This window comes from Rousettus aegyptiacus, unplaced genomic scaffold (genome assembly GCF_014176215.1).
Source record: "Rousettus aegyptiacus isolate mRouAeg1 unplaced genomic scaffold, mRouAeg1.p scaffold_m13_p_12, whole genome shotgun sequence".
NCBI lineage: Eukaryota > Metazoa > Chordata > Mammalia > Chiroptera > Pteropodidae > Rousettus > Rousettus aegyptiacus.
Window position 1 is genome coordinate 31796985 of NW_023416287.1, and position 13578 is coordinate 31810562.

The 13578-nt window shown below is 35.7% G+C and overlaps 1 protein-coding gene across 3 annotated transcripts in view; it reads left to right on the top strand.

The window, feature by feature from the left end:
- MACROD2 (mono-ADP ribosylhydrolase 2) overlaps positions 1–13578 on the top strand; it is a 1752897-nt gene that overhangs the window by 527378 nt on the left and 1211941 nt on the right. For all 3 annotated transcript variants that reach the window (XM_036229035.1, XM_036229037.1, XM_036229036.1), the window contains exon 5: positions 13344–13460. In XM_036229035.1, the coding sequence (XP_036084928.1) occupies positions 13344–13460 (117 nt within the window). The remainder of the gene's footprint in view (positions 1–13343; positions 13461–13578) is intronic.

Genomic DNA, 13578 nt, shown 5'->3' on the forward strand with positions numbered 1-13578 from the left:
TGAAGTCTCTTTTCTAAGAACTTGAAGAATGAACAAAACTTTCTTTATCGGCACAGAGATACCCATTTATCCCTCCCCCACAGCCACCACCATTTTCTGCCTTGTATTTTTGATTTTTAATGTGTATGTGAGTCAAAAGTCCTCACCAAATAGATCTTGAATAGAAAACTTTGTGACATTTTCCTCCCATTCATTTGCCACTCTGGGGAGACATATTTCAGAGAGGGAACGGATAGGCTGAGAGGAAATTTGTGTAGAAGAGACCATACAATTAATGTTTTGGACCTGGCGACTGGGCCTGCAGTGGAAAGGGGGAAGCAAACAGAAAGTGTTCCTCCGTCTATTTCTGGAAATGTATTTTCCTGTGGCAACAGCCTTACAGAAGGAAGGCATCTTTGAGGGTCTGGAGGTGGGAGTCTCGACTGACATTCAATTAACATAGGTTTGGGATGTGGGGATACCCGAATGCCCTCTACAGCTCTTATTAGCACCAGGGCCCTTCTGTAGGTTCCACATGGCAAATCGCTACTTTCATTCCTAAAGAAAAAAAATTCTGAATTTCTTTTTTCTTAAGTGGATACATTTCCTAAGGGGGGCAAAAATTATCTTAACCTGTTTCTTTAGAAATATTTTAGATGCCTACGTGGAAATGCAACTTTAGCTATGGAAATCACGTGAGACACTATCCATTCTGTTCTTTTATCAGTTTAGGTTAAATATTTTTTTAATGCTAACATTTAATTTAATATATCATGCTTTTTTTTTTTTTTTTTTTTTTTGCTCTTTGAGAATTTTTTACTGGCTTATTTTCCATGAGAGTTTGGAATTATTAAGGCAAAATAGTCATCCATGCAGGTACATATGTTGAATTTTTTACTGGAAAGAAATATCAAAATTATAAACTACTATAAGCTCTATGAAGTAGGTTATTCCTATTTAAAATTTAAAAATGGGTCAAGTTATGAAATACAGGAAAAAATTAGTCTTTTCTAAAAATTAGTCTTTAATTTAAAGTGAAGTCAGCTTTTTCTTTAATCAGAAAAAAAAAAAAAGTCAAAAAGAAAAAATCATTTTATTGTTTGCGAGAATGACCAAAATGTTTTTCGCATCTAAGTTTTCTCTTCACATAAGATTATTTCTCAAAGCTCCTCACAAAAATAAATAATGAGAAAAAAAATTCATTGTTTGGATTCAGGCAATAAATACCATCTTCATTTGTGGACTTTGAAGCAAAAGGCTGCTTGTTGTTTATCCCCTTCCTAGACCTACAGCTACATTGAGTCATTAGTCCTTTTAAAACTCAAGCAGAGTGGGTGGCAAAGAGTTTACAAAAACTAAGGTTCTCTTTTGTGTGTGTATCAAGATTTTATATTTTTATAAATACGTATTTACAGACAGGCTTTACCATTTTCCTTTAGACATCCAGGTGAAAGATTGGAGAGCTTTCTTTTTCTCTCCTGAAGATTTTTAATTCTTTATCGGCTTGCCTAAAACCATTAGTATTTCTTGGAGCAGATGGGTGTATGAACCCCAAAATGACAAATTTACTACTTCATAGGAAGAAAATGAGGAGAAGAGATTATATAATATAATCGAAAGTTCAAAAGTTGAATCCCTTGAAGAAAGATTACCTTTCTCCACAAGTCTCATTTTCTGATAACAAATGAGATTGTCTGAGAGGCACCTGTTGATATTGACCTACATCATCCCTAGTGCTGAACTTATGTCCCCAGCCACTAGGAGGTTTCTGATAGAAGAGGAAGTATTTAAGTTGACCCATTTCTTATTTCTTGAAAATAGAGGGTCTTCCTGCTCCCACATTTCCACTTGACCTGGTCTCTATTAAGACTTCCCCAGAGACAAGGACACAATCTAGGACTTTAACCCAGGCGAAGTCACATTCTAGAAGTAGGTCTATTACAGCTGCTCTGAGAACACAGTTATTACTTCAAAGTAAAAATTTCGATTTATGGTCTATTAACATCAGATTGATTTGAAGGTTATTTTGAAGGTTATTCTTTCAAGGGATATAGTGTTAGGGCCTGTCTTTTCATATTTCCTTGAGAAGGATGACTCGTTGGGAGGAGGAATGAGGATGCCCTTCAATAAAAATTGAGTTGCTTATTTTTTCTTCCCAGGCAAACTTGACAAATTAAAAAAAAAATAAAATGTACTACTAAGCTTTCAAGGTACCGGCTAATATATTCTTTGCCTGAAAATCCTTGTCATTTCTGATGGCAAATTTACCCCTTATTCAGACTGTGGATTTCCAGAGAAATAAGACCCTCAGTATCTTCTCTGAACCCTTTAGTAGCATCTACCTTGAGTCAATACAGTCTGACTGCTGGTAGAAATGTACCTCCCTGGTGAGAGCTGATGAGATCTAAGCCGCCTTCAGGTCATGTGGCTCCCAGATTGGCACTTTCCAGGTTCTTCAGGTGGCATTCCTTCTTCAATGGCATGCTCAAGACTGCTTCTCCAATGAACCATCTGCTGTATTGTTCCCTTTCCAATGTTTGTCAGTTTAGAATTTCCTAGTAATTGATACTTTTGTAATGGTTCAAGGGAAGTCCCTTATTTAGAATTTCAAGGACCATATCTTAGTTAAATTTAAATGTATGCCTACAACATTTAAAATGGCATTAGACTTCAAGTTATAGAAGCCTCATCCCTACCTGAAATAGTGGCTTGCACAAAACATGTGCTCATTAACAAAAAATGTTTTCTCTCATTCAATGAAAAGTAATTCAAGGCCAAAATGATACCTTCTCAGATGCCATCAGAGATTCAGGCACCTTTTACTGTCAAGCTAGAATGTAGCCTTCATGTTCATGCTCACTAGATAGCTACTGAAATCTGAACAGCAGGTTTTAGTCTCATGCAGGAAGGTTGAAGAGCGAGAAAGACCAATGAAAAGACATATTTTATATATGTGTATATATATGTATATATATGTGTGTGTGTGTGTACACATATATATTTGTTTGTGTGTATGTATATACACAAAGATAGATGTTTGTGGGTAAACCCTCTATAATGAGCTTATCTGGGAGCCTACCCAATGGTATCTCTTTCTATCTAAATTGGTCACTCATATCTTTTGTTATCCTTGAAAGAGCTGCTGGCAAATATAGATTTTTAGTTGGGCATATAGCCACCCCAGTCAATATAGGGATTCTGTTAGAAGGGAAAATTAGAATTACGAATGGGTAGGAAAACACTAATCTTTGTCGTAATGTCATAATGACATTCTCTTTGGTCAAAATTGATTTTTTATTTTTTTTGAGAGAGAGACAAAAAGACAGAGAGAGTGTGAATATGTGGAAGGAAATGTATGGGTTAGGTCTTAAAGTGATTTGTTCACCATGAAGTTAACATCAACTAAATATATCTTTCATAATTTGAGTAGGATTTTAATCAACTTGACTTTCTCACTCTTAAACCTAATGATGAGATAGAGCCCATGATTTATATTTTTTTCTGAGAAAATATTTGGGAGGCATACTGTAACTCTTTCTGAGAAATATTCTCCTATCTTCACTTAGAAATTCTAGTTCAACAAGAGAAACAAAAATCACAGTTTCTTGGGTATCTGTACAATTAGTTAGGTCTTAGATTCTAGCAGATAGAAATGTCTCCTGATTTTTAAAGACCAATGTCTAAGCTTTTGGATTAGAGATGAAGAAAGCTACGTATGTGATCCATAGCTGAAAATTGCTCCAGGTTCCTGAGTTAAGAAATGTGTAAATGCTTATTCCATTACATTTATCATCTTTTCCTCGGATCACAGTGCACATCTCATTGTCAAATTGACCAGCAAGATCAGGAGGTTCATAATAGAAGTTAATTTTTCAGTCAGCCTAAGGCTGTTTCAAATAGCTAAATTTCTCACATCTGTGAAGCTTCAAGATGTAGATCTTCTTGTCATTGTATTGTATTTTTCTCAGAGATATTTCTTCTCCTCCCTAAAGGAAACACCGATGCTATTTAGTACCTGACACATAAATCTTTCATGCGGCTATAGGTGACCTCTAATGGAATCAACTTTTCATCTGATTACTTCAGCTATATTGCTTTTCTTCCCCAAGAGTTTAGGACAGTTATTTAACTTTCTTCCTTTGTGTCCTCACTTGAGAGTGGATTATTGCTTGGTTTCTTTTTTATGTTGATGGCTAAGTATATCAGTTAGCTCTTTCTGTGTAACAAACCACCCTCCAAAGATTAGTGGCTTAATGTTGGATAGTTTTTCTCATCTTAGCTGAGCTCACTCATGTGTTTGTGCTCAGTTGCCAGGGAAGTTGAGTACTGGCTAGTCTCAGATGGCCTCACTTGGAATAGCTTGTCTTTGTTTCTCATGGTCTCTTAACCTTCAGCAAGTTGTCCTTCAGCACTTGTGATAGAAAGGTCTACCACACTAAGATATCTTTGAGTACTTATGCAGGTACTGCACAAGCCAAGCACTGTACAAATGTTACTTCACTCAATTATCTTAAGAATCCTACAAGGTAGATACTAATATAATACGATTATATACATGCAGAAACTCTAAGGGACAGAGACTGGTAGTTTGATTCCAGAGGACTCTTAATCACCACGTTTGTTGACTCCAAGTTTTTTTCAATTGTGCACTGCTTTCAGGACACGTTTTTTGAGTGTGCTCCTATATATGTGTGTGTTTACTTATAAATTATATACAAGGACTATAGGAGTCAACCTATATGCTAAATATTAGTAAGTTTAAACTTTATACCTTTTTTAGATAAAAATTATAAATATCAGTAAAAGTTTGAATATATTCTTCCATTCCCCATATGGTTATCTTGTGGCCTTACTTTGGAGACCATATAGCAGAGACCTGTTCATGCCCAACGTTTGTAATGATCGCCACATCTATATTTGAGTGAAGCAGTGTCTAATAAAAATCCTACTTGCTACTGGAGTTCAGTTCTATTTCCAGTTAATATTACCTGCTTTAAGTGCAAACTGTTAAGGGCAGGGAGTGCTTGGATGTTTGATTAGGACGAGTAGGGGAAGATGAGGACACAACTCTAATTAAATTTAAAGGAGATCTTCTGATTTATAAGAGCCAAGACTCATGTTTTCGTGTATCTAGTGAATCCTTAGATTACTCACCACGGACCCAACTACCTGCCACTTTCTGGAACTTTGATAAAAAAGCAGATAGCATGGAGGAGTGATTCTCAAATTCTCAATTGGTGGTGTGCATCTGTATTATCTGTGGAAATTATTAAATGCAAATCACACTGCTAGAGAGACCATTTCTATAGATTTTGGGTTGGGTCCAGGAATCCACATTTTTATGTCTCCTTTGGTAATATTGACTTCATTTTGAGAGCCATAAAACTTAAAGTCATATCTGCCACTTAACAGGTGGATGACTGTAGTCATCTTTTCTTAAACGTGTTATAAGATAGGAAAAGTAATAAAGTCCAAGACCAACTTGCAAAATTGTTTTGAGAATTAAATATGTGGTAATTTATAAAATATACCACATTAATATATGACATGTTCCCAAAAGATTTGTCGATCTATTAAAAGATATATTCTCTACACTAAGATATTCTAGCATTGTTGATGGTGTTTTATTTTAGTGAGAACATGCTTCTGAGCCTTTCTGACCTATTCGCTTGGCTTCTAAGGGAGAGACCATAGTTTATATTTCTTTGCATTAATGGAGGTAGGAGAGAGTAAGAATTAAGAACGCAGACTTTAAGTTTAGGCAAACATGGTTTCTGACCCCAGCTCTTACATGATCTTGCATTAATTCCCTAATTTTCACTTCATTGTTAAGTGGTCATCATAATAGATTCTACTTTTAAAAAATTTTATGATGATTAAATGTAATAGCATAACAAACATTTATTGCGTTCTTGCTACATGCTAGGCATTATTCAAAGTGTTTGTTATATAATGACTAATTTACTCACAAAAAAACCCGATTTTTGGATAGAGGTCCTATGAGGGTCCTTGTTTTACACATGAGCTAGAATTCAAACCTCTGCCTCTGACTCTAGAACTATCCTTTTTCCAGTTTGCAACACTGCCTTTTATAAGGTGCAAGTTAAGTCACTTAGCACACCAGAAGGCACACAGTAAACCCTCAAAAGATTTGATGTATTATTATTGATTCCCTCACAGCTTCTTTCAGAATGCTTTGTGCAAGGTAGTTGGTTAATAAATTTATGTTGATTTGATTTGGAAATAACTCTGTTGTATCTTCTTGGGCTTCTAAGAGACATATTCAAGAAGAGAACCTCTATTTTTCATACTAATATGATTTGTATAGCTGCTTTTAGATTAAGTTACTGTCTTTTATTTACAGAAGAAGATTAAATGAATATGTGCACATCTAAGAACTTCAAAATTTGCCTTGCTAAAAACTCTTTAGAAATTGTCTTTGTAAGACAAGCAAGAGACCTCGTAGGACCAACTTCTAAAATAACTGGACCTCACTGAATAATATTTTTAGTATTTTTCAAAATATATATTTATACAGTTTCCTGGTTGCTTTTCTTTGCTACCTCTTACACTCACTGTCTGCCATATCCACTATTCAATGCATTGTGGTTTGTTTTTCTTTACTGTTTTTGTTTTGTTTTGTTTTGTTTTTTAGGATCAGTTTATTCATTTGTTTATAAAATGGGGAGCTTTACCTGAGGAATGCAGCCTGGAATCATGCAGTAACATAAATATTAGGTCAGAAAAGTTGATGTGTTCCACGTCCCATCTCTTTTGTCTTTATTTTAGATAGATAGTGGGATAAGGCTGTTCCGTAAAACCATCCCAAAACTCTAAACCCTAAGGTAATTTTGACAAAAGTAGAAGACAATTTCCCCCGAGCACAACTGAAACTCATCTTTCTACCACACCCTCAGACAGTCTAATTCTCTAGGTGATAGTAGAAGAAACTTAAATAAAATGGCCTAATTAACAGGCTGAAGTCTTCTGAATTTAGCTTTTGTTAGATAACTAAGAAAAATATTCTGGGAGTCAAAGGCCCTTGCCTTAGTTAACCATCTGCCTGCAAGCATTTTGTCACTGTCAGGATGGTAAATGACAGGTGTGTCAGTACAGCAAAAAGTCTGGTCTTTTGAAGAAGCTGCAACCAGATTCCTCAGCCCCATTTAAGTGCAGCCCCACAAGTGACCTCTGTATTCACCCCATTACTAGCCGGCCATAACCACAGACAGTTTTCAGGCAGTCCTCAGCCTTTATCTTCTATTAGCCTGATTTCAATCACCGGATAGGAAGGATAACTATTTGAATAAATAGGACAAGCCTGCCTTTGGTGTTCCTTGAGTCCTCAGAGGCCAGTATGATGAAGGACTCCAAGGCATATCTAAGGGAATGAACTTGGCCAAAATAATATATTCATTCTAATAGTAAAACCTAAATTTTTTATGTAAACTTTTAAAAACAGCAGTAATTGAGGTGAAAGAAAATTATCACTATAGTATTTACAACAGAAGTAAATATATTAGTCAAGGCTAACTGCTATCATAAACATACCCAAATCTCAGTGGCTTTACATAATAAAGGTTATCTATCACTTGATTGATAGTCCAGTTAAGCTTGAGAAGAACACTGTTCCACAGAGGCATTTAGAGATTCAGGCACTTTCCATTTAGTTGTTGTATCATCTCCCGGAGAACTGGAATCTTGGAACGGATCCTCTGCAGACAATGTAAGATCAGGCAGAGGAATGCATGCAGGATTTTTAGGATTGTATGTAGAAGTAATTACATGAGTTTTACTCATACCCCTTTAAACAGAACTCAATCTTATGACCCCATATAACTACAAGGAGGATGGGAAGTGCTATCTCTCTATATGTACAGGAAGTAAAATAAATGGGCTTTGGCAAAGATATTTATTTATAGAGTTTAGTTGTCTTTAATTTTTTCCTATAGGAAAAAAATCTTTGGTAGGATAAGAGGCATAGATAGTTCTATTGCCCTCTGGAAAACTGTGTTCAGCTTTCTCTTTTAGACTTTTGATCTTGGGTTCGTTTTTGGTGGTTGTTGGTTGTTGTTGTTATTTTTAGTTATAATTAAGTTTAGATATTTTGGGTAAAACTGAACATATTCTGTGCCAGCCTGAATGCTGACTATTGGTGCTCGGTCCCCTCCCACTGGGGGCTGGTGATGGGGAAGATGGAAAAAGTACTGCTGTGCTGAATCGCACATGTTGCTACTATTTGGCCTGCTGCCTTTTTAACCTGACAATAAGGAAAATGAAGGGAGCAGGTTTTCTAACAGGCTGCACCAGGCCTAAGAAGTGGGTGGATATTCAGATTCTGTGAATTGTTAACACTTCTAATGTGGAAGCCCATCACTAGACTTGTCACTATAATATGTAACCGTATATATAACTTTACTTTTTAATTTTTGATTCTTTAGATTTAACTAGCCTGACCACTTCCTTAATTAAAAACAAAAACAAAAACAAAAACCCTACACTACTTTCCCCCACGTTTAATTGCATCTATTAAGCACCTACAAAAAGTCAGTTATTATTAATATAGCTGGGGATATACAAAAGAATAAGCCACGTCCTGTGCCCTCAAGGAGCTGGTAGACTATGAAGAGTCTGCTTTATTTATGTAATAGCTATAAAACAATTTATAAGTATGAAAATAAGGGTACAAATCAGAATCTTATGAGAACATGAAGAGACGTTATTTTGTCCTGCAAACTGTAAATGGTTTGGGAATAGGTTTTTGTGAATGAATTTTTAGAGGAGAAAACAGTGGAACTGGAGTTGAAAATTGAGAATGACCTTGCTAGGCAGAAAAGAAAAGGTAGCTGAATGGTCTGGGTAGAGAGTACTTTAGAAAGGAAGTCATGGTATGTTTGGGGATCAGACTGATGTGATGCCAAGAGAGAAAGAATGGAATGATATGAGGTTGGGAGGGTAAGTTGGAATCACATTTGCGAAGGGTCCAAAAACTATGATTTAGAATTAAAGGCTTTATAATGTAAAATGTGGGGAATAGCAAACATTATTTTAGCATCTAAAGTCTTTACAACATATGTACAATGTTTAGATGACATCAGTAATTACTAGACATGCATAGAAACAAGAAAATGAGACTAGAGTCATGTGCAATATAAAGAGATTCAAAGCTTATCTAGATATCAGAATTGGCAGACGGGCCTTTAAAATCACTATGTGAGATCTGTTAAGGCATTTACATGTAAAGTGGACATAATGATTAAGGAGATAGGAAATTTCAGGAGCAATATGAAAACTGTAAAAAAAAGAACCAAAAGAAAATCTCAAGAACTGAGGAAATAAAATATTTGAAATAAAAAAGTTGAATGGAAATCATAGCACATTTAGCACAATCAAGTAATAAAAAGACAAAGAAAATAGCAAAAGATGTAAACAGACATTTCCAGAAAGAATACATATGAATGGCTAATAAGCACTTGGCTAGATACTTAACATCATTAATCATCAGGGAAATTCGAAGTCACAATGAGAGATAACCCCTTATATTCATTATAATTGCTAAAATTAAAAAGGCTGACAACACTAAAGAATTGCTAAAATTTGAACTTTCATACATTGATGGGGGCATGTGGGCCCCAGGCCTGGCTGGTCCCAGATCTGGCTGTGATCCAGGCTCACTGCTAGAGACAGGGCCCCGGATCTAGTGTGTTACATTAAACACAATAGTGCACCTGCGCCAGCTTAGGTAGGAATGATTCAGCTTGTTGTATCACACGTGTGTCAGGATGCCACTACTGTTCTCTGGCATATATAAGCCCATGCAGTCCCCCAACGTGGACGTGTGCTTCCCGCAATAAAGTTGGTGCCTGCCGTTTTGCTCTCGTGTCAGCTCCTTGTGCATTCTTTAAAGTGGGCGTCTGTCTCACCGCTGAAACCTTCCCCTCTCTATCAGCTTGGCGCCGACAGGGTATATGTAAATTAGTATGATCAGTTGGGAAACTGTATGTTAGTTCTTAATGAAGTAAAACATATACTGACTTAGCAATTTTACTCATAAAGATATTTGTCTGATGAACATAAAAATATTTAACCACAAAAGGACTTGTATAAGTGTGAAGATTTATTCATAATAGCTAAAAATTTTAAATATTCCAATGTCCATTCACAGATTAATGGATAATTTATTGTGTATTCAACATAGAATATTAGGAATAAAAAGTAATGAAGCACTGATACATGCAACAACACAGATGAATCTCAAAACCTTGCTGAGTGAAAGCGAGCTCTTCCTTCCCCATATCTTATAAGAAATTTGAAGTTATACAACAGTTGAAATTTAGCTATGGTTAAGGGGAAAATGGACAGCAAGAGCACAGGAGAGCATTTTGGATTGTTGGAAACATTTTGTATCTTTATTGACATCATGGTTACATGAGTATGTATGTTTGTTAAAACTCATCAAAACTGCAAAATTGATTGTATGTACTTTGTAACTCATGAATAAAATTGATGGGAATTAAAAAGTAATGTCTTTAGTGGTTCAGCATTCCACATGCAAGGATTGAGGTAAAACTGCCTGGATTAAAGTACAGAAGGTAATGAATTACAATGGATTAGACTAGAGCATGGTGGCTGCATTAGACAAACTTGGGGTTTTAAATCACATTGCCAATACTTTGTGAATGTAGGCAAGTTACTAACCTCTTCTAAGTTCCTATAAAATGGTGACAATAAATTAGTATCTACCTTATAAAGTTGTCCTCATTTTATGGTGCCTGGCACATAGATGCACTCAGTACATTTAAGCTATAGTCATTACTATTAAATAGCTCTTCAGCTAGACTTTCATCAGTCAGGAATGCTGGTATAGCCATGAAGATTTTGAGAATTACATATCTTCAAACTGCATTAGGATGCAATCTGAATAATGTAGACAATATTTGACAGCATATGATTAAGTACGCTAGCAAATCTTATATTAGTTATTCATTTTAAACAAAGTAACTAATTATCTCTTTGCCAAGAGAATATGTTCAGGTTAAAGTACTTGAAGTTCTTGTAAGAAAAATCAAACATAGAGAAATTAGGGTTTAATTTTTTACCTGATAGTCTCATCTTCTGTTTCCCATCTCATAATCATTTTTTTTTTACATTTTGGGGTATATCTTTCTAACTCCTATATATGTATATGTGAATGTATATAAATGTATATGTATATGTATATGTATGTTTGTGTATAACTTTGTAAACAAAATTGTGACTATACTATATAAACTCTTTTAAACTTGGCATTTCACTTAATAATCTTTTTATGTTCAGGACTCTATTTACATAACATCGACCCATTGTTTTTAATAGCTGTTAATAGTTCATTGCATTGATAGACTTTGCTTTATTTAACCAGCTATCTATTTATCTGAGTAGTTCTCAGTTGTCACTATTATAAACAACTTTGATGTATCTTTTACTTATATCTTTAGCATTTGTGTTAATTATTTTATACAATAAATTTTAAAAGTAAAAATTGCTATGTGAAAGAATTTGAACAAAATTTATCAAACTTTTTTGTAAGAAAAAATTGTATCTATGAGGGCCTGTGTGTATAAAAAGTGAAAGAATGGGCATCCAAATGTTGAGTTCTCTTGGTTGAAGAGTAAATGGTGGTTTTCATATTATTCTTACTTCTTTATATTCCTCATTTTTAAACGAGGAAAATATATTTTAAAATTTACACAAAATTTCCACTTAAGGAATTTAAGATAATTACCTTTAATGGAGCACATAGCACTGTACTAAACACTATGTGGTGCCTCTCATCCATTATATTATTCAAATTCCATACACAGCCATGTGAGGTAGTGTTGTTATTGACACTGATATATATCTAAGGAAACTGGGGCTTGAGTACTATATACCTGGTAAAAGTAGAGTCTGGATTTCAACATAGGTTTTCTGAAACACTGTAGTTTCAGATAGTCTGGAGTGAATTCATTTTGTTGTGAGAGTCTTTGAGGCCCAGGTTCATTCTCAAACTTCACAGATATGCAAGTGATGATGTGATAAAGCCCAGATGACCCCATTTCCATAGGAGACTTATTCAGCCAAAAGTGATGCCTTCACACCCGTTAGCGGTGGACATTAGAAAAGTTATGTATCCCTCAGTGTTAACTTCCCATCAAATATTTAGCTTTTTCTCAAAATAATAATAAAAATAATAAGAATAAAAAGTAATGGTCAATTACATGGTGGTGTGAACAGCAGAGAGAAGGGGAATGGTCTGGGTAGAGAGTATCAGACCACTAATATCCTGGTCTATTTTCACATCTCTGATGACTGTTACTCTCTCTTTCTGTCTCATTGCTCTTCTTGTTGCAATTTTGCATTTCCTTTCTGTCCAAGGGGACTATTCAATAACAACTAAGAACCCAGATTCTCAATGTCCTGATTTACATGCATATAGCCTTTAAGCCTTCCACCTATTCATTTACCCCCAATGCAGTCATATAAAGTTGTCATTTCCAACGGCATCAGATTTATGATTCTCACTGTGAAGGCCAGGGAGCCAGTGAGACCTAAGGCTGGCGAAGGGCAGAGAGCCTGATCATTTAGCAAAGTTAGAATAGTAGCAGCAGCAGTTCTGTTTTAGTGCCTGTCAAGTGAGTGAGGGTGGTTTTACAGGTATTTATCAAGACCTAAGCTACCCTTGTCTGTCCTCTAGTACCCTGTTACACACACGAAAGAAATGTAATCATATTTGTGCCATGCTGTTTGGGGAGGAGGAACTCAGAGGTCTGGTTCTTGCTTCGATTAGCTTTAATTCCACTCTCTCAGTTTTGAGGTGAGTACAAATGTTCCAGAGTGCCTTTCTCACTTTCTTCTCAACTTTTTTTTTTATCTACAACCTGTTGGAGACGACACTTACCAGCTCAGGAAATAGAATTGTTAGCATTTCTTCCCAACCTTGTGTTCTGTGACACCGAGTTGATAGCTTGCAATGGACATGGTGGGAATAGTTACACAATTGAAATTAGAAAATGCTGCAAATCAGAGACTCCCCCGCCACACACACACACACACACACATTGAGAACCTGGTGTTTAACATTTAGGCACACTGCTTCTATAACCCTTCTATTTTCGTTAACCACACAAATTAAAGACACACACACACAGCGAGAGAGAGAGATTGAGAGAGAGAGAGAGAGAGAGAGAGAGAGAGAGAGAGAGAGAGAGAGGAAAACAGTGTATTGGCAACCATGGGTTTTCTTCCACGGGCTATGGTGATTTCTATATGAGCAAATTGAGTTCCTTTTTCTTCCTATCTTAAGTTTTCTATTTATGAACTAACTTTTTTTCTCTCTCCCCTAGTGGATGGCTGTATTCACAGAGCAGCTGGCCCCTGTTTGCTAGCTGAATGTCGTAACCTGAATGGCTGTGATACTGGACATGCAAAAATCACATGTGGCTATGACCTGCCTGCAAAATGTGAGTAACATTCTTCTGAACATTGTTTCAAAATCTGACAAGCATTCTTATTTGTTTTATTCCACAGGTGCATAACTAGGAAAGGAAATGGTAGTGGCAGTATTTAGTTAAATGTGCT